Source organism: Notechis scutatus, chromosome 1, assembly GCF_049901735.1.
Source record: "Notechis scutatus isolate UNSWTSFEM ecotype Mainland chromosome 1, rNotScu1.2, whole genome shotgun sequence".
In the NCBI taxonomy this organism is placed as follows: domain Eukaryota; kingdom Metazoa; phylum Chordata; class Lepidosauria; order Squamata; family Elapidae; genus Notechis; species Notechis scutatus.
In genome coordinates this window covers 191,329,450-191,356,310 of record NC_142009.1, presented here as the reverse complement: position 1 = coordinate 191,356,310, position 26,861 = coordinate 191,329,450, and the positions used below count along the sequence as shown (strand labels likewise).

The window sequence follows — 26,861 nt, the reverse complement described above, 5'->3', positions numbered from 1 at the left end:
TGTTTGCTACTGGTATGCTGATTGCAGCTATAATTTAATGTGATATGCAAACAATGACATGTGGTTTATGGTTTTATGGTTTGTTCTGATCCGAGTTTGTATAGCTCATACATCGATCAAATAAGAGCAGCTTTAAAAAGTGAAGAGATAAACAACGAATATTTCACTCCTTTACAGGAATAATCATTGTTCGTTGTTAGTATGGTTAAAAAGTCTTGGTTAAATCATGCTATTACTTCAGAATTCCCCTTTCTAATGACCATATAGAATAGATTGTAAGGGCCATTCAAAACTTCATTCTGTTTCACTCAACCTATATATTCCTAACTTGCTTGTCTTATTGACAAGTAAACAAATTAGGAAATGGGTTGATTAATATATTGTCCAAACCCAGTGCCCCAATTAGTTGAAAAGTGCTTTCCAAACCTGACTGATCTCAAAAAGCTAACTAGGATTAGACTGAGCTAGTATTTGGATAGTAACCAACAGGAAGCCCAAGAGGATAGGTTAAGTTGGGATAGGTTACAATGAAATGAAGCATAACCAAATCCCAAAAGATAATCCCAAACTACTTCTGTATTCTTAAGAAAGTCACATGGACGTGTCCATAAAGTCATCAAGAGTTGAGCCTGAATTAAGACTTTATTTAGGAACAAGAATCTAGAGTTGTTAAATTAAAGCCAAGATTTAAGACAACCCCCTCCCCAGCTCATTAACTTTTAAGACTTCAACAATTCAGGACCTCAGTTAAAAATGACATGTTAAGGGAATCCTCTCTCATTTGCAAAGTTATTTGCATTAAAAGGAGGAGTTGTGTTGGCCGGCTCTTGGTGTGCAAATTTCTTCATATTTGTTTTGCAGGAGAATTATAAGAATCTGTCCTTTTGTTGATTATTAATTAATAACTTCATATCATTCATGCAAGTAGAACTGAAGCAATCTGACAGCATGTTTTAAAATGTTTGATTCATCTGACACGAAAATTATGGTTCATTGCAGTCAGCCAGATGTTCAGACTGGATGTGTCGAATCCTTTTCAAGGACCTGGAATAGGCAGATATGGATGTTTGATGGTATTACAAATATCATGATTACTATGACAATGTTTTATCTTTTTCAATGTTAACTGGTTTTAATGTATGTAAACCACCCAAGATCATTTTCAGATGAGATGGGCAATACATAAATTTAATAAATAAATAAATATTAATTAATTAATTAAAATTCCATCCTTAGCAATAGAAACACAGAGAATAATATAGGTGGAAAATTTAATAAAATGACACAGCAATTTAATAAAGAGATTTAATAGGAGACTATGATTGATGCATTAACTTTTTTCCCCACCCCAAGAACCAGGGGGCATGCATCTTTATGTGAATAACTCTTACAGTATGCCAAGACATTCAGATAAAATTTGGGTAGTGGGATAAATATTAAATACATTCAACCAAGTTATTTTTCATGTTGCCTCAGAAACTACAAAGATTGGAAGCACACACTCAAAAGACGGTAAAGCCTCTGTGTTTATCAGATTAATACCTTATAATTCCAATGTCAGAAATTAATTACCAATTGTATTTTACCTCTCTTAATTAAAGCAAGCAACATGATAAGAGGCAAGAGACGGTTACTAACTCCTCAATCACACAAAAAGATGGGCAGAAACAACAGGTCAGCTGAGCCTGAGTGGTAAACCAGCAACTCATAAACACAATTCAGTGATATCCTCCCTTGGGATATTCTGTAGCGAAACTGCTTTATGCAAGAAATGTTCAAACCTGATTGTCTGGTAGTGACACCCTGATTTATAATGTAGCCTGCAAATGGTCAGATAGTTCAGTTGGATAAATGGTGGTACAGAGTGGTACAGGAGCACGTTCACCTAAATACCTTAGAAACTAATGCATGAGGATGGTTGGTGGGGCAGATCTGGGACTGGTGGGGCAGGGCTCTTATCAAGCACCTTTAAAAGCACAACCACCTCCCTTGAAACATGCCCGGAAGGAATGCACAAACACAAGTTGGAATTTGCAGCCCTTTGACTGAATTCTGTTATATATTTGAAAACCAAATTCTTTGGTTATTTAAGGAACAATAGCTCTATGAGCGTGATGTTCATTCATTACCTTAATGGCAACTCCTTAACCATGCATAGGATTAACTGATGCACTTGGATATACATGTGCTATACAGTTCTGTTTAAGTACATTCCTATGATTTGATATATAGTGAAAAAATGGCACAGATACACCAATCTTTACAGACCAGTACTTATCTTTATTTTAACACTAAAAATGATCCATCTTTCTATAAGTCATATCCTGAGTACTACGTATATCAATACCTACGATACTTCAGAAAAATCTATTATAATTCATTGAAACGTGCATTGGTCATAACTCTTAAAATTATTTTATACAAAAGAAAAAATACCCCAATACTTTCCAGTCACAAAGGGGAGAAAAAAAAATAAGGCTGGAAAAGATATTTTTGAATGCTAAATAAAGACCAACTAACCCCTCCCATGGAAAAGCTATCAGTGGAACATGGGAATTTTAAGTTATCTGGATATTCAAAACCTGTTCCAGAGAATTTAGAGAACTCTCTACCCTAAAGTGATTTAGGGGAGCCCAAGGGTTGGAAAGTCGTTCTGTGCTTACGCAACACTAGGTATTTCTCAATAGATTGAAGGATATTGTCGTAAAAGGGATTAGAAGTTGGGAAGTTGTGCATTTCCCCCCTTCATCGTACGGGAATTGCTGGAAGCAACCTCTGGAAGGTCACAATGAGCCCTAAGTCCATTTATATTTTAACTATAAACAAGAACACCCACCTGAACCTATGCATGCCTAATACACAGACATTTCCCAGGATTGCTGTAATGATACAGAACTGAATATATGCAGATCTATATTATATACTCTACATATATAATACATTTAATAGTGAACCCTACAAAGGGATATTTCTCGGATCAGACTTTTGTCAAAATACAAGAGATCTAACTATCTACCTAAATCTCAGGGGAGGAACAGAAAACAAACTATTTCCTCATAATCACAAGATTAATCACATAATATAGAGTTCATATCAAAAAGCAAGCAGATAGACTAACAAATATTACAGAATCGCAGAGATGGTTTATACAGATATAGTCAACCTTTCTAAATCAGAAAGCTCACCTAATTGTTCAGAGTATATTGTAACTTCCTGATGCTTAGAAGGTGTCTTAAGAATAAGCATAACAAGAGGAAAATATGTATAATATAATAACAGAAGTCAAAAGGAATCATGTTTCTTAACCTGGGTAAAATTGCTAAAAAGTCCATTGCAGTTTTTTAACTGATACAATGTGATTTTTTTTTCATATTTTTAAAGTGCTGCTGCTTCAGTAGCCAAATAAAAGTGCTGTATCTGCAGTTTGAAAAAGAACCAAAGTTGGTAAAATGATGTAAAGATCCCCCAAAGCAATCCCACAGAAGAAACATTGCATGCTATGTTTTTTTACTGAGCTACATGAGCCGTAAAGCATGCTAAAGGAGAAATGGTCTTGTTTTCTTAGTTTGTAATAGAAATTATTAGCTTTACAACTGAGGCTCCATTCACAAAATCACATCATAGCCCTATACTTCTCATCATCATGGCATCTAGCAATCACTGAAGCTGTAGAAAATGTTTTGTTTTTCACTTTTATTTTGTTCTCCAGGGGAGTATAGCCGAAAGGACAAGAGGCCAAATCTTTACTGTTTAAAAGGTATTCTCAACTTCACTCCAAGGTTATATATTGCAATTATTTATCTGTCTCTTTTCAGAATACAATTTTCATTGGACTTTTTTTCTAGTTTATATTCTCTGCCTTCAGCCTTTGGAATGGGACAGACTATATAACACTAAAGTAAATAGATCTATCCAATCCAAGGCTCTGGTCTGATATTTGTTCTCATCTAAGCTGTGAAATGGAATGCCAATTTAGGCAAATCCACTTGGTATGTGAACCCCCTTCTCCACCCTTGTTGATTATCAGAGCCATTCGTAGGAGTCTGGGGGGCGAGGGGGGGGGTGTTTTTCACAATGTTTTTGCTTGCTTGGATCATTCCACTGGGGATTTTAATTAATGTGGTACAGGTCCCCGAGGGCCTGCTGCCTTTTTCTTCCCTTTGATCTTCTTGACCTCATGCTGAAGGAAGTATTAAGTATTACCTTTTTGTTTTAGCTACATTTAAGTAGCAATCCAATGCATTGTTCGGGCCTCTTAAAACCCACATAATTCTAGGAGCCCTTCAAAGAACAGCAGGACGAATTGCTGGCTTGCCAGAGCGAATGAACGACGTTAGCATTCAAAAGAAAACTGGGCTCAGTGGAAGACTGATTACTATTGATTACTATTTTACAGGAAATGTTTCATTTTTAGTCAGCCCTTAAAAAAAAAAGTTGGCAAGGAAGCCCTACAATCAGCTGAAGAGAGCCAAGAAATGGCATACTAATGGTATTACTAGTTTTGCTAGAAATTCTTATTTATTTTGGCAGATACTGATAAATCTCAGTGGTTCCTTCGTGTAAACAATTGTGTGAGCAGAGTTCCTGGAGGAAACTACTGGTAAATTTTAAATAAACAATGCAGCACTATTAAAGGCAATATATGTTTTTACTTAGATGGGTTTAAAAATAAGCAATGTTGTACTGGAGAAGAGAATTCAGGCGTTTTTGTCAAAAAGGTGGAAGGCTTCTTTTTCAGGGCTGTCAAATTTGGGTTGCAAAAAACTAGACAACCTCTAGTTGGCAGCGAAGAGACGTTTTGCCCAGTTTTTGTTCTTCAATAGTTGAAAAATATAACTTCTGTTCAGATGTTTGCCTAAGTGTTTGAGCACTTACAGTACTATAAAAACCCGCTCACCATTTTTCTTTCTATTCCCTCACTGTCACATATCCAACCAGCTCACTTTATAAAATCCATGTCTCTGTCTCATTATGTTTTTGAATCATGAGATGAGCTGTAATCAAGTTAAAGTGAGAATGAGAATAGATGTCATGAAAAGGATGGGGAGGACTGAGGGAAGAATATTCAAATACAAACAGCAGTTACAGCATTTGGGGCTCAATCCTATACATAAAGAATTCGAAACCTTTGTACATTCAAGTATGCATCTAGATAGAACTATGTTCTAGGCCTGGTTCTGTTGTTCTCCAAAATACTGTACATTCTAGAATGTGAAGGTTTAGAATATGTGGCACACAGTGGCAAACAGCAGAAAGGTAATCTACAATAGGAATATCAAACTCAAGGCCCAGAGGCCAGATCTGGCCTGCGGGGTGCTTAGATCTGGCCCTTGAGCCCACCCTGGAAACAGCAAAGGACCAGGCTGTAGTGCCTCTGCCAGTGAAAACAGAGCTTGGGAGGGCTGTGTGCAACCTCCCGAGCTCCGTTTTCACTGGCAGAAGGTTGCAGGAGGCCGTCACAGCCGAAACGGTGTCTGGGAGCCTGTTTTTGCTGGCAGAGTACTTGGGCCATAACAGGTGTTCCTGACATGAGTGACGTTGAGCTGGCCACGCCCACTCTGGCCATGCCCACCCCAGCAAGCAGAGCTAGGCAATCAAAGCCTTGTTTCTTTTTTCTTTTCAGTGCAATATTCGTTACATAATACAAAAGAGGTGGGGTTTTGATCTCCCAGTTTTGCCTGCCACTTTGAATAACCATTTTTATGGCTGCCCTGGATATTCCACCACAATCTACAGAGATTTCAAAGTTTAAACTCTCTGCAATTGAATTATCTCCTCCAAAAATACACTCTATTATTTTTCCAAGAACTATAGCCATCTATTGACCCTCTAATCTGCTGGGGCCCAGCACCAAAGATCACTCACTCCAAGGGTTTTTGTTCTAGTTATACTACCTACAGTACTACACTCCTACAATCTAAGGCAATGGCTCTTAAATTCCCTTAGCTTAAATATCCTAAATAACTTAAATTGCCCAATGACTGTAAGTTCAAATAACTCTTCTTCAATTAAGTATTACTACTTTTAGACTCTAACATTGGTTGTGGTTTAAACTTAGGATGGTCACTCTCTATATTAAACAGAGTAAATGTACAATTTTACAAAATAGCAATACTCTACCCAATAATGTACCCATGAATCTTACTTCTTGTGGAAAAAAGTATGTTGGAAGAAAAACTAACTCACTCTTTCCTAGGGCATATTTCAAGACTATTATTAAGACAAGGTATAGAAAAGATTGATGCAATAAGGCAGCCTTATCCAATGCCTCGAGCTTTCTAGCCCTACTGAACTTTCATCCTTCCAGCCAACCAGAAGTAATGAATTGTGATCCAATGCATTTCAAGAGCACAAGAAATGGAGAAGAGTGCAATAAAGCATTAAGGATAATTGTTTAACCTTGGGAAAACTTCATCAATCCATCAGGGTTCTCTGGAAACAAAAGTAACAAACATAGAATTGAAAGCTAGAAAAATTTTATTTCTGTCTGGATTGTTTTGCCTACTGAAGTCTTTGGATTAGGAGAAAGAAAAGAAAGAAAAGAAAAGAAAAAATAAAAGGGAGGGAGGGAGGGAGGAAGACTAATAGCTAGGAAATGTTATTTACAACATTGCTAAATATGCAATAACCCCATATTTATTTTTATATAAAGCTATGATTAAAGCTATGGGTATAAAGAGACGTGGCAGTTTAGAATTTTTTACTTACTCTTCACAATATTACAATGAATTATCATATTAACAGAACTATACCTCCTTGTTGTGAGGTTCAGTGTACATGGTTTTCTTATATTTCTGATTTTTCTATATTGTTTATGTACTTGGATCTTCTATGTCAGGGCTGTCAAACTCATAGCCCGCAGGCCGGATGCATCAAGTGTTGGCCACGGCCATGCCCGGTTTAGCGAAGGGGGAAAGTTGTGATACGTCACGTGACAATGCCGTGACGACACAAGCTTGATACCTGTTCTATACAAATATCTGTTAAGACAGCGATAGGTAATTCTTTTGCAATCTGAAGGCCATTTTAAAAAAAATCTATTTTCAATTTACAGACTTGCATAGAAATGTGTCCACTTCATCAGATTAGTAAAACTATTTAGTGGACAAGGGAGGCACATCTAGGAATGGAAATGATTCGTTTTGCCTTGGAGGAGTTGAATGCATCCATTTCCACCAATCAATCAACATTTCTTTAGGTCCAAGATAAAATACAACAAATGACTAGCATACAACATGATGGCTATGAAAAGAAATTTTAAAAATTGCAGGAAAATCCTAAAGCAATTAAGAGCTAATGGTTAACACTATGAAAAAGGAACCAGACACCTTCTAACAATTATAGCTATTAATAAGAATTTTGCAATTCTTATTAATTGGCAGTAATAAGGTTGATCGCCATTCGAGTGTGTACACTGGACATTTTAATAGCATTTGTGAGACATGTTCTACCTCTGAATCTGAAAAGAATGGCTTTCATTTGGAAGCTTATACAGTATATCTACCAGTGGGTGCCCTGATGTTTTTTTATTTTTTTATTTGTATCCCACCTTATTATTTTTATAAACAACTCAAGGCAGCAAACATATCTCATACTCCTTTCTTCTCCTATTTTCGCCATAACACCAACCTTGTGAGGTGAGTTGGGCTAAGAGACCGGTCCAAAGTCAGCCATCTGGCTTTCGTGGCTAAGGTGGGGCTAGAACTCAGCATCTCCCAGTTTCTAGTCTTAACTATGATGCCAAACCTGGCCCCCATTAGGGCCATTAAGTAGTCTACTATGAAGAACATATAAGATATTAAAGAAACAATATACAGAATATATTGGAGGAGGGAGGAATAATTGTTATTAAAAAGATGGGAGACTTTGTCATTTTAAATACCAAGAACCCAAATCCTTTGCTTTAGTTTGGCCAGAGTTTTAGCAAGCCCCAGGCCCAATAGTGTCGAAGGGCAAAACCACAATATGCCAAATCAACATTGATTTGTCTTCTTAGTTTGGAAGACAACCTATCCAGCAAGGTGACATGAACTAAGGAAGTTCCACAATAGACTTGTCTAGTCAGCTCTAAGATGACAAAGTTTGAATCAAGCCTCAATGCAAATGTAGTTTAATTCTACCCACCATGTTAGAACATTGGAAGTTAAATAAGGAACTCATAGTAAAATTTTCAAGTGTTTTGGTTACACTGCTTCTAAACTAGGAGATGCAGGAGATGACCAAACTGAGCCCAACACTGGGATCAAAACACATCATCAATTTGGAGTCTCTAAAAGACTTAAGTCCAACCGTCTTGAAGTCAGTTGACAATATGGCACCAATTCGCTTTAGTAGTTCAGATTCTTCTGCACAGGTAGTATGAAATAAACTTGTAGTACTTTTGAACTTTGTCCTGGCTCCCGACTTCTTGCACCTGACAGGAGCCCCCTTATTAATTCATAACTGATTACCATTTAGCATCAAACCCAAACCTCTGGCTTTAAATAGTTTAACTGTTGCTGGGATATAAAGGTTACCAATTTAACAATTACAAGGAGTGCTTTGGAGGGGCTTTTACCAGAAACTATCTTGTTTGAGGAGACCAGAAAATAGAAAATTGAAAATAGAGACCTAGATGTTGTAAAATAATTTATCTGTTCAGTGATTTGCCATTGATTAGCCATCTAGTTGAGGGTTTAAATTGTTTCCTATGGAGTCCCAGTATTTTTGTTTTGAAGTAGAGCCAGTCTTTGTTTAGTGACTGTTATGACAGTAATATTTTTTTTAAAAAATCTTCATTTTCTGACCATCATACATATTTACAACCAAATTTCATGTGCTTAACAATAAAACAATAATTAACCATAAAAGCTTTCAGCATGGAACTGATAAAGATCTGGTCAGTTTCAGGCAGCAGGACAAGGTGGCCAGATGATTCTAATCAACTAGGGTCACAGAGCTTAAGCTGTTAACTTGCCACTGACACTATTTGGGGAAGTGCTGTGGAGAAAAGCAGCTCAGGAAGAGATAGTTTATTTAAGCAATCTCTCAGCCCTGTGAAGGGGCAAAAATGGGGGGAAATGAGCTAGGTACAGAACACTATAGAGAGAACTTCATCTAAACGAGACTGCAGCAATCAATGATCTTTGCAGAGTCTCTCAGTTATATGCTTGCCTACCATTTTAAGAAATGGACTGCAGTACCTAAACAAGCAAAGGATGTAATCTATTTCAAGGGGTTCTCTGTAGCAGTAAAGAGATGGAGTTTGAAGGCATCTTTAGAGTCCTACTTGGGTTACAGACAATATGGCTGCATCATTAGCATAAGAGATTAGAGAAAGGGAGGTGGGCAAGAAAGGGAGGATGGATCTTCTCAACAATATTGCTAATGTATTAATTAAATAATAGTGAGGTGAGGATGCAACTTTGCATTTTTGGCTAGTAAAATGGGTTCAGTTGAATCACCAAGGATATTACACTTTACTTGACTGGTTGTGCTGTGATGCAACAGTTATTGCTTCTCCCTACCAGTAGAGCAAAAGAGCTGTTGGTCTTGGTCTTCAGCAGGTAGTTTGGGTTCATAATTAGGAGTCCAAGGTCATGAACTACAGCTCTTTTTATGGATCTTCATAATTGTTTAGCCTTGCATTACTATGTATTTTTGAGACATTTTGATATGATGGTCCAGTTGTAGGATAACAATGGAAAAGCCCAGCAGGTAATAACAAACTCTTATACCCTTTTAGTATTACAGCAGTTTGAAATGATTCAAGCTCCTTCTCTGTGTCTTTTATTTTGAAGGTTAATACCACCAGTCTAAACTGAGAACCTGAACTCTACTTGCTTCAAGTAAACATGTTTTGTAAATATAAAAAAAGTGGGGGGGGGGGCAATATTACAATCTAATTTATCACAAATCCAAAATCTTCAAACTCTGAATCTTGATTATACTCTATATACGAACTAGAAATTATCTAATCACACCTTCACTGAATGATGATAGGATTTTTTTAGAGGCCCATACCTTTTCCATCAAACAGGTCAGCCACTAAGACCAAACCTACTCTCATACTTACTTTATCAATCACTTACTGGTGCCATATATATTCCTCCAGAAGATAAGTTAAGTGACAAGATCTTCCCTTATCTTTTTAGTAGTTCTTCAGATGTTTTCCCTCCCACTCTTCACCTTAATTGCAAAGCAGTATTCTGAAAAAGGATCTGCAGACTTTCATTGTCTTTTTTCTGTCCAGCTGCAGAAGAGATTTGAGATAACCAAGTATGCTAAAATAGAAAGGTATCCCTTAAAACAGAAATCCAATAGAACTACTTCTATAATAATACAGCTTGGAGGTTGTTTTTAAATGATGGTGAACAATCATTTAAAGTTACTTTGGTATCATATTTGAGAGTCAGCATTCAATAAATGAAATTAATTCATTGTATTCGTTTACTGTGATGTGCTCCAAGATTCCCCAAAGAAAATTTACAAATACGAATACCACACTTTTCCCATTCTACACACTGATTCACTCATTTTGTACTTGATTGAGCTTTTGCAACAGGAAGGACAGACAGAATAAAAACTTACACACTATTTTCTGAGAACTGATTCTCCTTTCTTTCCCTCCCTCAAATGTTTACTATTCTAATTTAACAATGAATTTTCTACAATTGTCAAACTAGGTGAAAAAACACATTTGGAAAATTTGGGTCATACTTCACAATCAGGTTTTCAGTTTCTATACTCATTCAAAATATTTCTAAGCCCCCACTCAAATTCTTGTACAGGACATGAAAGGCAAACTGATGCACTTCTTATTTTACTGGCTATATAAATAAATGCTACATACCCAAACAATGTAGAGATTGAAAGGCTGAATTTCACAAACACTGACAGAAATAGAATTTCAGATTTTTGTAATAACAACATTGCTGAAATCAGCTCATTAAATTTCTATGCCATGATTAAATATCCAGAGCCGGACATGTGGATAAAATATAGATAGAACTGTAATTAATTTCATTTTAATTATATTTTTATTACTATATGGGGGGGGATTTAGTCACAATAAATATTAGAATATCATCATTCCACTTGGTGGTCTCTAAGGGCTGCAGCCAAGGAATTCAAGGCAGCTCTGAAACCTTCAAATGTGCAGATCTATCCTGAGCATAGCAATGAATGGCACAAACAGCTAAAAGCAAAGATGTACTGTAGATGAACCAGCAACTGACAGGGCAAGCCACAACTGTTTTCTTTAACTACTGTTTTGCTAGCTTATAACCCAACCATAAATTAGAGTGACAACTAAGTTCACTTAGCTGTTTTACCTATCCTCTAATTCTATGAATCCACCTGGTTCACTAATGGTAATAAATCAATGATAAAGAAATTGCAAAGGACATTTACTAACTGTGGTCAAGTGTGCTAAAACATGATTTATCATAGGAGACAGAAACCTAGGCTCCCTCCATACTCCTGTACTCTCTTTGTCCTCTTCTCGTAAGACTAGGAGGAGGAATTCAAAAATTAATCAAATATTGTTATTACATGCACATATTGTTTTGCTAGTAAATGTATTATCAGTGCAGTTACTAATTTTCACTAGTTTTGTTTGGTAAAAAATAAAAATTATTTGGCATGAAGTGCCATAAACTACTGACTATATGTTTTATACCAAATTAATTTGTCTCTTCCAGAAATAGCACAACTATAGTCCCCACCTCTTCTGTACCGTTTACCCCTAAAGGCAGATAGCATTCTCTGTCAATCAGCACTCATTGCAAGACTGACACAACTGCTTATCACAGTCAGCCCCATTAGATAGACCAGACCAGAAAATCAATTCCACAGGAAGCCCGAAGCTACACCTTTACTGAAATTAGCTATAATAACAGAATTGTGCAAATCTGATTATGCTGCAGGTCTTCCACCAACCTTTCTTATACTCCAGTGAATCAGGCAGGTACTTTCAAAGATTATTTTGCTTCCCAGGACTTGAAGAATGTTTCAGTCCCCTTTGCCTACCTAACAGTTCTTGCATACATATACTTCTCAACTTACAACAGTTCATTTAATGACAGTTCAGTTACAAAAGCATTGAAAAGGTGACTTACGGCCATTTTTCACACTTACGACCAGCATTCTCATGGTCACGTGATCAAAATTCAGATTACTCATATTTATGACAGTGTCATGGGTTCATGTGATCATCTTTTATGACCTTTTGACAAACAAAACCAATGGGGAAACCAGATTCGCTTGACAAACGTGTTACTAACTTAACAACCATAGTGATTCACTTAACATCTGTGGCAAGAAAGGGTGTAAAATGGGGCAAAATTAATTTAACAATGATCTTGCTTAGCAACAGAAATGTTGGGTTCTGTTGTGGTCGTAAGTCGAGGACTACTTGTCTTTGTATATCAAAGTCATCTTCCTTAGTCTCTACAGTCACCTCCCTGGACACTTTCACCAACAGAAATGTAGAGATCCAGACTACAGATAGCAAAAGACTCCAAAGAAGTTACCAGTTGAAACTCCTGTTCAACCAGTGTAGGAGTAGCTACAATATCCAATGCTTGTACTTTAACAATCCTATTATCAAACTTGTTATTGTAAGTCATCCAGAGTCACTTGATAGTAAGATGGGCAGCATATAAATTTAATGAATGAATGAATATCACACTCTCGTATTATCAACCTACTTTGTGCTTACAGCTCTTCCTCTGTCCTCAATTCAAAGTAAAACATTCTAGTCTTTCTCTATATAGAGAAAGCTGGAAATGGCTTGTTTTACTAGCTGTCAGTGAAAAAGATTACACTCTTCACTACCTCCTTGGAGTATTCTTTAAAACCCAAGACATCAGCCACAGATACAAAGTACAGTTGGCAGCAGGAGCATTTGTGAAAAGCATTTGCAAAATGGTTATTCTGAAATATAATCTTGTCTTTGCCCTAATTCCTCAAGCAAATCAAGAATATTTCCTAAAAAGGATTAAGCAATCTTGGTAAATTGTTAATGAAATGTGAAAATGAATCTATCCATTTTGATTATCTTTTAAGATCCAAGGAGGATGGACTTTATTCTGGTTCAACTAATTTTTTATAAAAGGAACAGTGCATTTGAGTATTGAATATTGTCAATACTTTTGTTTTCTGAAAAAAAAAAAAGCCTTAAGAGAAACCAGAATGAGGGCTTTCATCTCCAAAGCAAATATGACTGTGTTCAACCCATATTCATCTAAATTCTAAATTCTGATCAATCATCTCAGAACATAATAATAAAAAGAATGTTACTGATGCTTTTGTACATACGAACAGATCAATCAATCTATCTCACTATGGAAAGAGATATGTAATAAAAAGGCACCTTGTTGCTAACCTGAAAGTGGAAAGCAAAGTCAAATGCAAAATCTGAATAGCTTACAGGAAATACAACTGTATTTAAAATATATTAGAATTCCTGCCAGTAATGCTTCAACAACTACATAGTTATTTCCACTGCTGAATGCAATAGTTTAAAAAGCTATTCTGTTCCACCAGGTTGTAAAAAAGATGCTTGAAGAATTGTGTTTCACCATGTTGTAAAAAAGATGCTTGAAGAATTGGCTTAAACAGATTAATGTATAATATTAATGAAAATATGCACCATCACAAGTAATCTGCTAAATCACTAAATTAATTTAACATAGTAGTAGAGTGACAAATACATTTAAATGTAAACAACTGCATGAATCATCACATTGAAGTAAAAACTTCAATTCACATTTTTTTAGGAAGAGGTAAACAGTCTTTCATCCTTGTTCCTACTGGTTTACTTAATTAGCAAACTAATTAAGACTATAGATTATTATATCTCTTATACTTAGGACTTTATAGATATTACACATCATTTTTAGGTTGGTCCCTCCACAGAAAAAGTTGTTGTTGATAAATATTGCCTATGAATTTGTTTAAGTGATGGAAATTTTCATCTTCTGCCTTCAAACATGCCCTACAACTAGGTGGTGCTGAAGCACATGTAGAGCAACACCACCCCACTGAAATAGTTAAAAGGAAATTTATTTTTCTTAAAAAACACATGAATGGAAATCCAGAAAGAAGCAGTAACTGCAATTACTCTCTTTCCTTATTTCCATCCTGCATTGTTTGAGACGTCAGATCTTCGGATTTGGGTGCATAGTTTTCCTACAATAGATTTGGTTGTTCTCTTAGTGTCGTATCTATTTGTCCCTAAGACTTTCAACATATATTTATGAAAATTACTTTCATTCAGGTAAAATGACTCTATGGCTTTACTTGTCTGCACTTGTACAAAGAAAGATGTACCTTAATTAATTAAAAATGGCTTTCTGAATACTTTGATAGTATTGTAAATGACTTGCCCTAATTCTTATGTGTCATTTTTAAGAATGCAGAATAACACCTGTCTTTTAGTCTCTAATCCATTTTAATGATAGCAAAACCAAAACAAAAGAGTGATTCTGGATTATCTCAGAAATATGTGAGCATAGTTAATATTATCACGCTTCCATTTTGATGATGTAGTATTCATGTTGCATGAATAGTTATTTATTGGAATTTGTCAAACAAAAATGAGAACAAGAATAAGAGAATAAAAATACAATGATAGGGATGATAGGCACATTAGTGCACTTATGCATGCCTCCTCTACTGACCACTGTATAATTGTACATTTCCTATTATACATTGTTTAATATGATACTTGGTTTCATTTTTCAAAGAAATGGTAGAAAACACTCATAGGTAAGAAAAGAGAAAAGTAAGTAAGCAGGCAACCTGCTTGCTTTGATATGTAAAATATCAATTTTTGACATCACTGGAATATAAAAGGGAATGTTTAGGTTATAAAAAGGCTAAAAAGGATTATTTTAAAATGGACTGAAAAGATTTTAATATTATTATCTCCCAATATATAACCTTAATTATTTATCCACGGGGGAAACATATTAAAAGTAAATAAATAAAAAGTGCTATTAAGTTTTCAAAATAGAAAAATATTATTTAAACTTTCTAAGTTTCTATTTAGAAGTAGAAAACCACCGTTTGTATTCAAATAGGTTTCAAAGTGCACATGGTTTAACATAGTCTACATTAATTCATTCTATAATGAATTAATGTTATAACCTTGTATATACAGGTAGTCCTCAACTTATGACCACAATTGAGCCCAACATTCCTGTTGTTAAGTAAGATATTTGTTAAGTGAGTTTTGCCCCACTTTACAACTTTTCTTGCCACAGTTGTTAAGTGAATCACCGCAGTCGATAACTTAGTATCCCGGTTGCTAGGTGGATCTAGTTTCCCTGTTGACTTTGCCTGTCAAAAGTTCACAAAATTTGATCACATGACTCTGGAACATTGTTTACTTTGAATATTCCAATATTGTTCAGAAAAAAACATTCACTTGAGAGTTAACTGGAATAGCTTGGGCCATCATCAGCTGTTAATCATATTGAAACCTTAAATTGATAAACTCATGACTCTAATGACAGGGAAAAAATGTTGCTGGGTATTTTTCTCCATTCATCTACCTTCATTTGATTATGAAAGTAGGCTTTCTTCACAAATTTTAGTGAGAGAGAAATTCTATCTCAATTCTCTCTCTCAATTCTGGTGAGAGAGAAGTTCCCTGAGGATGGACTTCAGCATGAGTCCAAAAACTCGGTAGACTATACCTCTGGTCCTGGTAACCAACCCAGATTGGATCCTGCATTATTATTCTGGGTCACATATATTCGTCTTAATTTCTTCACAAAATTCAAAGCTGGACCGCTTTGGATATTGTTTCCCCAGACTGTGTTCTGAGAATGAGAATTGTACAGTATGTAACATTTTAAAACTTGATTTAAAAAAAATCAAAATTCTAAAATGGTCTTTTGGTTAATATTACATGAAGCTTTCAACTGAGGTAACAAATTCAGTCAGGGTCAAATTCTGAAAACTCTTCCTCAGTCTACTGCATCTGAGAGAATTCTGCAGTAGTCAGCACTAAGGTACTTTAAAAAAAAAACTATGATAAAGGCTAGCATGTTTAGACCTATGTTACACAAAGAAAAGAGATGCAGTATGCAGTAACAAATCTCTTAGAACAATACAATATCAGCCTAAGAAGCCAGAAAGGGACAGGGAGGAAAAATAAACTTTAACCAGTAATCTCATTTACCTTCTCCCTTTAAATGACTGTTTCCCAATTTTATGTAGAAACTGTGAAAGATAAATTTGGATTAAAGGGAAATTTTGTGTCTCAGATTTCCAGTTAGCTCAATATAAAACAGCAGGACATTTTTTTCATTAATGCAGTTGAAGCACTAACTAGATCACATGTCTGCCCTAGGTTAACATTGTAATCCTTTCAGAAAGATGCACAATTGAGTTCAATGAGGTATTAAAATAAGTCAGTCAAAGATTCCACAAATATCCTATACCTGCTTGTCTTCAGTTTAATAATTCACTGCCACTGTAACCATTGGTAAAGAGGAATTTAAGTCTAATCTAGTGTCATCTAGCTTTCAACAATTAACTGAAATACTGTCTTCTTGTCCTATTCTCCACTTTAGGTGATTATTTAGCAAATTCCTCATATACTTCACTGCTTGGGACATAAAAAGGGGTAAATTATTAAACAAAGATTAAGGAAGGTACAAAAATCAAGTGCTGTTTTATCTTTTTTTTAAATTAAATCTTAATTCAATTGTTCACTTATAAAGAAACTTCTAACTTGCTTCTTCAATCTTGCAAAAATCAAAATAATGAAAACCCTTTTTTTACTTAGTTCCAGAAAGATCTGTACCTATTATTAAGATCTATTAATATTCTAAAAATACAAATTAAAACATTAAAGATCTATTAACAAAAGTATTTATAACATGTTAATATAAATAATTGAACATATTGCTCTGATGAAAACTGGAATAAACTGCAGAATTTCAGTCACAGTAAAAACAAAATTATAATAAAATACCTTTAGAGGTAAAAAATAAAGGATGTTTAATAGTTTCCCTTTAAATGCAAGATTAAAATCCTTCCTCCATAATTAAAATAACTGTTACTGAAATATAATTGTCCCAAGAGAAAAGGATACAACCAATGACACTATAGTGTCATTTTATTTTATTTTATTTCATTCAATCATGTTTGATTCTAGGAGAATGCCGGGACAAGTCCCTGCAGTCTTCTTGGCAAGGTTTTTCAGAAATGATTTGCCATTGATTCGTTCCTAGGGCTGAGAGAAAGTGACTGGCCCAAGGTTAATCAGCTGGCTTTGTGCCCAAGGCAGGACTACAACTCACAGCCTCCCAGTTTCTAGCCTGATGCCTCAAACACTACACCAAACTGGTTCTTGTCTTTTTATTACTGTATGTTATGTTATAAATGTCTTTCTCATAACAAGTAGAAAAGCCAAACTCAAGAAAATATATTTTCCCTGAATGTAGAGGGAAATAATTTCTTGCTATGCAAACGAGCATTGGACTATAGATCCTGACTGTAGTTGTAGTTTCTATTTACAACTCCTATTGATTTCCTTATGTCTATTGGCTGACTATATTAGAGAACACAATTTCAATCATGGAGACTGTAAGTCAGGAATATTAGATTGTGATAACATCTGAGCACCTCTGGGTATAACATTCTGCTTAGTTTTCATTCACAAATTAATCTGAGTAAAGATGAGCACACACAGGGTACACAAAATGTTCAGTGTTTTTTTGCTTTCTCAACTTCTATTTTCCATGGCTTTGTTTTTATCTGAAATATATAACAGTATTAATCAACAGGACTCTCATGAAGGAATTTCATTAGACCTACAAAATGTTCTACTGCATCTTCTTCAACTATGCACATTGTATTGATCTTTTGAACAATGTTCCATATTAGGGTAAGTGATATATTATGCAGAGTACAGAAAAGGAGTAAGAAATACAGTAGTAAACCGAAGAAATTTAAAGTAAGAGATTAAAAACAGTGAAAGGAAACGGTAGAAGTAGTAGTTTACACCCACACCCATTCACTATACTTTTTCCTATCTTTCTATACATCAGGGATCCCTAACCCCCAGGCCGCGGTCCACTATTGGTCCTTGAGCTGTTCAGAATGGGGCTGCAGAAGTGGTGGGCACGCATGCACTCATCCCCCCACGCAATTCAGTGGGTGGGCATATGCACTCATGCTTCACTTGTGGTGGCCCACATGCCTGCTGCTTGCATAAATGGGGATGCACATGCGCCTGCACTTGCCCGCCACTTGAGTGGAACATTCCCCTCTCCCCACCCACCCCCGCCAGTCCACAAAGCCAGAGAGGTCAGGGAACTCTGCTATACATACAAACACTGTTGCTTCCAATTCATACTTTCCCTGTTGTTCTTCATATTTCTTGCTTGTTTTGAAAATCTCATCAACTCCAACTACAAATTTCATAGTCTTCTCTTTCCTCTGAATCTATTCTATATTTGGTTTGAAATTTGATCCTCATTTATTCCGCTTATACAATCCAACCATCTTATTTATTACAATTTTGCTCAATCTGATTTATTATACGATCTGTTAGGGAATATAAAGTGCAGGAAAGCTCTTTCCAGGAAGAATGAAATAAAATTTTAATAGTACCATTGCTTTTTCCATTATAAACAGACTCCAACTCCTCCCCCCTTGTTCTCTGCTCTCTATCCATTCTTCTTTTTGTAATCATAATTTTCATTATTTATTTTACTGTTCTATTGTCTTACTTCTGTTCACACTCTTTTAATTTCTTCCTTTTTATTGTTCTATGTCACCTAGAGTAGCCCCATTGCGAAATAGGTGGGAAATAAATTTAACAAATAAATAACAAATAAATACTAATAATGGCACTATTTCTCCTAAATATCTATTACTTTGGAAAAAATAAGCTACTTTAAGGCACTGGCTACTACCACAGTCTACAACTTAGTCAAATTCCTGTTGGAACATGATAATAGTCCTAGGATACAAAGATAACTATCAAGAACAATTTAATTTTAAGATTTAATAATAGATTATAATGGAAAAGTATCTGCTGGTTGAAAAAACTGCTGGCATTGGAAAAACAGATGGCATAACTATAGTATTCCTTCCTTCTTCTTGCTATGCTACTCCTTTACTAAGGTCCTATTGGTCCCCTGCATGACTAAATTTGTTTCTTGTTAAAGAACGAAGTAGGACTACATCAGCTGTGCAGCAAAAAACCTTACAAATCTAGATGTAGCCCATCTATGATAGGCCTAAGGTAAGAGGAAAGTTGAGTCTCTGTGAGTCTGTAGAGCCCACAGTAGCCATAATATCCCTTGCTTTTCCTGTTTGAACAACCCTGGCAGCATCCAAACTTTGCCCATGGAGAAATAAATGATGATGAACCAACCCAGAAAACCATCTAATTTAATTTACATTTTAAAGCACCATTCTTTGACCTCTTGCTTCTCCAGTGTTGACTCATTTGCAAGATTATCTTCTTTCCCAAAGGACATGCAATGTACTGGTAGAGAAACAAATTTTAAAAATGACTACAGGTAGTCCCCAACTTACAGCAATTTGTTCAAAGTTACAACAGCGCTGAAAAAAGTGACTTAGGACCATTTTTCACACTTATAAGCATTGTGCCACTCCCAAGGCCACATGATCAAATTTCAGATGCTTGGCAACTGACCCATATTTATGACAGTTGCAGTGTCTTGGGGTCACCTTTTGTGACTTTCTGTCAAGCAAAGTCAATGGGAAACCCAGATTCACTTAATCACCATATTACTAATTTAACAACTGCAGTGATTCACTTAACAATTGTGGCAAGAAAGGTCGTAAAATGGGGCAAAACTCACTTGAAAAATGTCTCACTTTGCAACAGAAATGTTGGGTTCAATTTTGGTCATAAGTCAGGGACTACCTGTAAAAAGGAAGCGCATTATCACTATTACATATATGATTCATTGCAGAACAGTGACATCTGATACAAGTATGCATCATTTGTATGATGGTACCATGACATACAGGGTGTCATTCTCCCCATCCTGAAGACTTCCATGAAAACCCTAAATCTTTCAAGTGCCACAAGAATTTTGCATGTGTTGCAAATTATTGACATGACCACCTTTAGGAACCTGTTTCAAGGGTCCACAAGAATTCCAAAGCTGGCAATCTCCCCTAAATAACGATTGAGAAGAGAATCTGAATCCTGATTTCGTACACTGGTGCAAATAATATCCACGTCCATTCATCACACTGCTGTGATGATAAACCACAAATCAAACAAGCTATGATTAATTGGATCCACCCAGCATGCGAAGGCAAAAGAAAGTATTGATGCCCACCATCAGGAACTACCCCCCCAAAAATCTTGTTTTTCTAACTTTCTGAGCCAGACTTTGAAGGGTATGTATCCACTTTGGGTACCTGCCCAACTTCAGTTCTGTGGTCAAAAAAAAAGGGGTGGGGGCTGCTAGCAGAACTTGCAGTATAATTACCAGAATCCTCCTAAGGAGATTACGCCAAGAGCGGAGCAAAGAAAGCAGATTAACCTTTTGAATGCATCCATACACCAGCGCTACCCCCACCCCCACCCCCACCCCAGGCCTATATGTGTGCCCCAGGAAATTTGCTCTTTCTCCTAATCTGCTCCAACAATAGGGCTTTCATTCGCTGTGGGGTAATTATTGTTGTTTTTGGGTGTGACAAGAAGGGAAAGAGCGAAGGGGGGGGGAATGCAATTACAAGGTGGAAATAAGGCGGTGGGAAGCTTCTCCATCCGCCGCAACTAGGATAGTGAACTCAGATTGTTGAGGGGGTGGGGGCCGCAAAATGGCTGACTCCGTAAACCGCTTCTATAGAGAGGGCTGTAAAAGCCCTGCGAAGCGGTATATAAGTCTAAGGGCTAGTGCTATTAGTTCCAAGGCGTGCGGACAACGAGTAGAAACCAAATCGCCCCTCGCCTCCTCAGACTACCCTGCACTGCCAGTCACATGGTGACCACGTCGCCTAGCAACAGCAAAACTAAGAGGGGGAAAAAGTTTTCGCGTTCCACTTCGAATCTTGCCTCAGAATGATGGAGGGGCGGGCGGACGAGTGGTCAAACTCGGGGAATCGTCCGAAAGGAGTTCTCCCTTAAGGCCACCCGCTAGCATTAACGCCCCAACGCAAGCAATGTCTTTCCAGCCAAGCGCGCGCCTACACGCGCGCACACACACGGCTGCTAGCCTCGTGGGGGACCCTTGTGGCAAATAAACCCCCCCTCCCCTCCCTCTCCCAGGCGCACCACAGACGCTGTTCCTATAATAGCCAACTGGGAAACGGCGGGGTGGGGCGAGGATAGCAAAGGCGACGAACGGCCACCGGGATGAGCCTCCAGCTCGACTCCGCTGGGCTTGTTCGCAAGCGCCTCGGAAGTTGCGGCGAGGCTGTCAAAAAAACGGGAAAACTCGACAGGCCGCCTCTAAAAACGGGCAAACGGCGGCGGAGAGTCGGGTGGGAAAGAGATGTGTGGGGGGTGGGGGAGAAATCCACACGCTTTTCCTTTGCGACACCGTGAGGGGGTGTTCTCTGGAAGCCCGCTTTCTCTGAACTGGCCTGAACTAAGGACCACTTTTTAAAATCCGACAGCAGAGAGAGAGCGAGAGAGAACGTATGAATGTATGTATGTATGTATCGTATTTAGGTTTCTTCTTAATAGTTGTGCTATTAAGATGTGGGAAAATACCCGAAGAAACCTCAATACCATACATATAAATACCCGCGAAAACATAAAACACACACACACACACACACATATATATACACACATATATACATACATAACATACATACATAACATACATATACACACACACATACCTATATATATACATATATACATATATACATATACACACACACATATATATTATATACACACACACACACACACACATTATATATATATATATATATATATATATATATATATATATATATATATATATATATATATATATATATATATATATATATATATATATATATATATATATACATACACACACACACACACACACACACGTACATAACATACATACACACAAACACACATACTACACCTATCTATACGCGCGCGCCCACACACACCCTGCTGCAGGAGTTTAAAATGTGGTCCTTCGTTCAGGCCAGTTCATATAGAGACTGATCCTACAGCTGAGCCCTTCCTCCCCGGCCTTTCCTTGTCGACCATCGAAAGATGTCCACTCGCGGTGGGGGGGGTCTTTTCTCGGGATGTAACCCCGTAAACAGGCACTGAATTTCAACTTCGTTGAAGTGGGAGTTACCGAGCGGACCTGTGGCATCACCAATCTCCGCTTCATTCGGGATTTCCCTCCCGTTCCTCCCTTTTGGCCTTTTCCAAAATTGGAGCCCTCATACAATCCCTATAGCCCGGGCACCGCGAGCCCTGTGGACTAGGATCATGGGAGCTGTAGTCCAGAGCATCTGGAGGGCGGCGCAGGCTTGCTCTGACCAAGACAAAGCCCGGATCCTCTCTGCTGGCGTCCGGAGCTGGGGGGGCGGCTTACCTTGGCAGCTCCCTTTTAATAGGCAGGCAACGAGTAAGAGGAACAGTTTGCAAGCAGCTGCTCGTCCTCCGTCCATGCGCTGCTGCGCTCCCATCAGAGATGCTCCGATCTCCCAGCACTTTTGCTGGGCTGACCTCGCTGAGGAAAAGCGCGCTTCTCTTTTTTTCCAAACCGCCCCCCCCTTTCCTTCCTGGTCCCGCTAGTTGCCGAAGTAAGGAGTGCTCGTCCGATGAAACATCGCGTCTTCCCTAACTCTCCCACCCTCCAGACATTGCATAAAGCTCTTTATACCCGCCGGCCCCGGAACTAGCATGAAACATTGTTCCAAACCCTTGTAGATGGGGGCAGGAGTTGCCACTCCTTCTACACTTTGCAAGGAGCGCGGTGGGGGGGGGGGATACTTGCAAACAAAACTTAAACCACTTCATGCTGCACGGCTGGCTGCCTTGGAGAGGAGCTGAACAAGCTTAAAAATCTGAATGCCAGGAGGTTTGATTTAAAACAAATCGTTACTGTAAAAAAGTTAGAATCGGGTGCGCGTGTTTAGAATTGATGTATGTTATTTCCAGGCAAGCGCTTCCCACTTTTAGAGGAGTTTTTAGGAAAGCTGTTTTTTTTAAAAGCCCTCCTTGTTCAGCCTTAACCTGTAGTGGATTTATTTTTTAAAAAACAACAACAAGGACTGGATAAATACTTTATCCAAAATGATGTGCTTGAAATGTTTGAACACTTTAAAGTCCAATAACATGTGGGGATCTAGCATGTGAATACAAGTTTATGTTTTCCCTCTTGCAGTTAAAAAATTATTCACACATGCTTGCTTACACAATTCCAGGTCTGCCCCCTGCAACACAATATTTCTACCACTTCTCCCCTGCCTTTTCAAACTTGATACAAACTTGGTTCTTTCCTGGGCAAACTGGAGATTATTAGTACGAAACACCTCAGGGGAGAGTAACTAAACAAAGAATTGAATACCATACAATAATTAAATGTTTATACGGTAATATTCTGTGCTGAATAGTTACTTTCCTGTGCTGAGATCTGTGGTGGGCAAAACATGAATTAGATTTAATGACCATTCTAGGTGATTTGCAGAATAATTCCCAATTATATTACAATAGCAGTAACATAATTGATATACATTTAAATCCTGGTGAACATTGAAATGAAGAAAGATGGAAATATATATAGGAGGAGTGGAATGTAGTAAGGAAGGAGCACAAGCACCAATTAGCTTTCATACCTAGATTTCCAAACTCCTGGTTTCACATTTCTTCAACTCTAAGTATCTCTTTTATACCAGGCATCAAGTCTGCCACTCCTGATTGAAGTGACACGTATTTCAAAATAATATTTCCATTGGCTGATTGGATTCAAAATAAAATATCTCATCAGTGTTGACCCTTTTTTCTCTAGAGGAATCTCATAGAAATAATCAATGGCCTAAAAAAGATTGTACAGACAAATGCAGCCCCACAGCCAATTTTTCATGTGTAAAATTGAGCAATTTAAAATCCTAAGTATTACCTCAGGAGAAAATAGAAATATAACATGTGGGGGAAGAATCGTATTTTAAATGTCCCCATTGTTGATTCCCACATCACTGGGTATTCGAAATACAATAGAATCATTGGTATTTCCAGATATTCTAACACTAAGTCCAAGTATTCACTATAGAAATAAAAACACAATTGCAGTGACTAACCTTACTCAAGTTCTGTAAATGCTCTACGCGGAAGAGTTTTCAACATAACTTTTCTCCCACTGTCAAATTATAAAGTTCAGAATACCAAAGAAAACTGAATGAAAGAAAGTTCAGATTTTATCAGACGAGTACTTCACTGCAGAGAATAGAATTAAGATTTGTCATTTTTGGTAATAATTATGGTGAGTCTGTTTTCCCTCCAGAAACAGAAGAGGACAATGCACCCTGGTTTCTATATATTTGATCACTGTACACCATATTTGGAGGTTGTGAGCAATAGTTATATCCCATCTATCTTTCTTTTTCTCTTATCTTATATAGTTTTGGAGGGCTGTTGATGTCTTCTGTTAATAAACAAAGGGTGGAGCAATGCAGAGGAAAACCCTGTTGCTAAGCAGATGCAAGAAATAAATAGCTACAACTTCAGGGAAGTCCGGAATAGCCAAATTATTGAACCCCATTGCCTTCAGGTCACAACTAGCATAGTTGGAAGCTCTCCATTCTGAGATGCAGAACTTGGTGTGGTTGGTCTTATTATTTTGAGATGTCATAAGACATGAAACTCTTATCTTAGTTGCTCTGTCGTAATGAATTCACACATATAAAATAGCCATTCCAGTATTTACACCACACAGACACACAATAAATATAGGCATCCAAAATTGCAGCTTTTATTTAAGTATTATTCCAATATTGTTCATTTTTTCTATAATTATATATTTTAATATAAAATACCTTCAGGACAGCATTGCCATTTTAACCCAGTCTACCATACTAGTTTTTTTGTGGAAGTGAGGGAAACATCTGTAAAGGCAATCCTCAGATCTTCAGAGAAAAGACAGGCTATAAATGCAAACGACAAAAACCCCATTTGACCCCAGGTTTTGAGATAGTCAAATCCAAATGCATAATATTTTATTGTGCAGCTTCGATATGCAGCGTTCCTAGTGATCCATCATGTAAGACAGTTTGCAAGTTGCTGGAGGTTGGTTTTTTTTTAAAAAAAAAAATGCCACGAACTACAAGCTCTTGAGTTACATTTTTGTTTCCATTGCCAAAACATGCATGATTTTACATCTAGGTAGTAGATGCTTCTCTCAACAGGTATAAATTTGAGGAATACAAATATTGAAACCATCACTACCCCTTCTGCATTGAGAGAGTCTACGTACAAAGGAAGACAAAATTATATCTACAGTATTTGAAAGTAAGGCAGAACTGTTGATTATATACTGGGAGTCAAACTTTTCAGCCCCTCCCCTTTTATTCCCCCCCACTAGATCACTCAAGGACTCTAATCTCTAAAATGTTTCCATTAAGGCAAGGAGGAGGAAAAAAGAAGAAGAAGAAGAAAAGCACAAGTGTCTGCAGGTTTGGTAAGGTTGTGATTTATGCAGGTTCAGGGTTGCTTGGGGTATGGTACGACACAGCACCGGGGGTCAAGCCACAAGAAACTCTGGGGGCAGATCAGAATATTCAATGAGCTTCCTGGCACCTTTGAATCACAAAGAAGGGATAAGATCTCTCCATCACAAGATCCAGAGCCTTGGAGATTGGAGGAGGGGGAGGAAGAGAAGAGGAGGGAGGGAACGGCTTTTCCAGGCTCTCGGCCGGCCAGCCTGCCTCCATGCACTGTGGGCAAACAGGGCTTGAAACATTCCTTTCTGCACGGAAGGGCTTTTCCTATTGTTGTTTGCTTTGTGGTGCAGTGGAATTCTTGTCATGGTTTCACAGCAAGTCCCAGGCAGCAAACTGGCCAAATGAAACCAGCTGCTCTTGGAGAAGAAGGGATTGGGGTGGGGGCGGTGGAGGGAGGTCTTCCTTTTTTAATCCCAAGCAAAAGGAAGGGGGTAGGAATCTAGGGAAAGCTGCTGATCTCCGTCGCCCCAATAGAAAACAGAGGCACTGTTGCTTATTGGTTGCTTACACCGAGGCTGCAAGCGAGCAAGCATGGCCAGCAAAGGCCTAGACACAATAGTGCAGCTACCCATTTCACTCAAGCAATCTGGTCCCAAAGAAAGCTGGAAGGTTTGCAGGCAGGGAACCAGAAGGTCTGAGGATGCAGTAGGAGTAGGGGGTAAAAAATCATCAGCATCTTGTTAACAGCTTAGCTTGACCTCTACAGGATTGTTTCCAGTCTTTCTTGGAAAGACGCTAGAGCTTCTATGGAATTGTTGTTGTTAGCCGCAAAGTTGTGTCCGACTCATCGCGACCCCATGGACAATGTTCCTCCAGGCCTTCCTGTCCTCTTCCACCCCCAGGAGTCCATTTAAGCTCATGCCAACCGCTTAGTGACTCCATCAAGCCACCTCATTCTCTGTCGTCCCCTTCTTCTATTGCCCTCAATCGTTCCCAGCATTAGGCTCTTCTCCAGTGAGTCCTTCTTTCTCATTAGGTGGCCAAAGTATTTGACCACCTAATCATCATGGGGTATTCTATGGAATATCACTTCCCAAATGTGGAAATGGGGAATATCACTATATTTTGAACTCAATTTTCTTACGATGCTTGAACAGTATCTTTTACAAATCTAAAAAAATATACAAAGATACATTGAATGTGAAATATGAAAATCAAATAATAGTGCAATATTAACCCTTTTT

The 26,861-nt window shown here is 37.6% G+C and overlaps 1 protein-coding gene across 2 annotated transcripts in view; it reads right to left on the bottom strand.

Annotated features, from left to right (window-relative positions):
• LRP2 (LDL receptor related protein 2) overlaps positions 1–22,784 on the bottom strand; it is a 144,667-nt gene extending 121,883 nt beyond the window's left edge. For both annotated transcript variants that reach the window (XM_087949765.1, XM_087949766.1), the window contains exon 1: positions 22,551–22,784. In XM_087949765.1, the coding sequence (XP_087805891.1) occupies positions 22,551–22,644 (94 nt within the window). In that variant the 5' untranslated portion in view covers positions 22,645–22,784. The remainder of the gene's footprint in view (positions 1–22,550) is intronic.
• Positions 22,785–26,861: the final 4,077 nt, after the last annotated feature.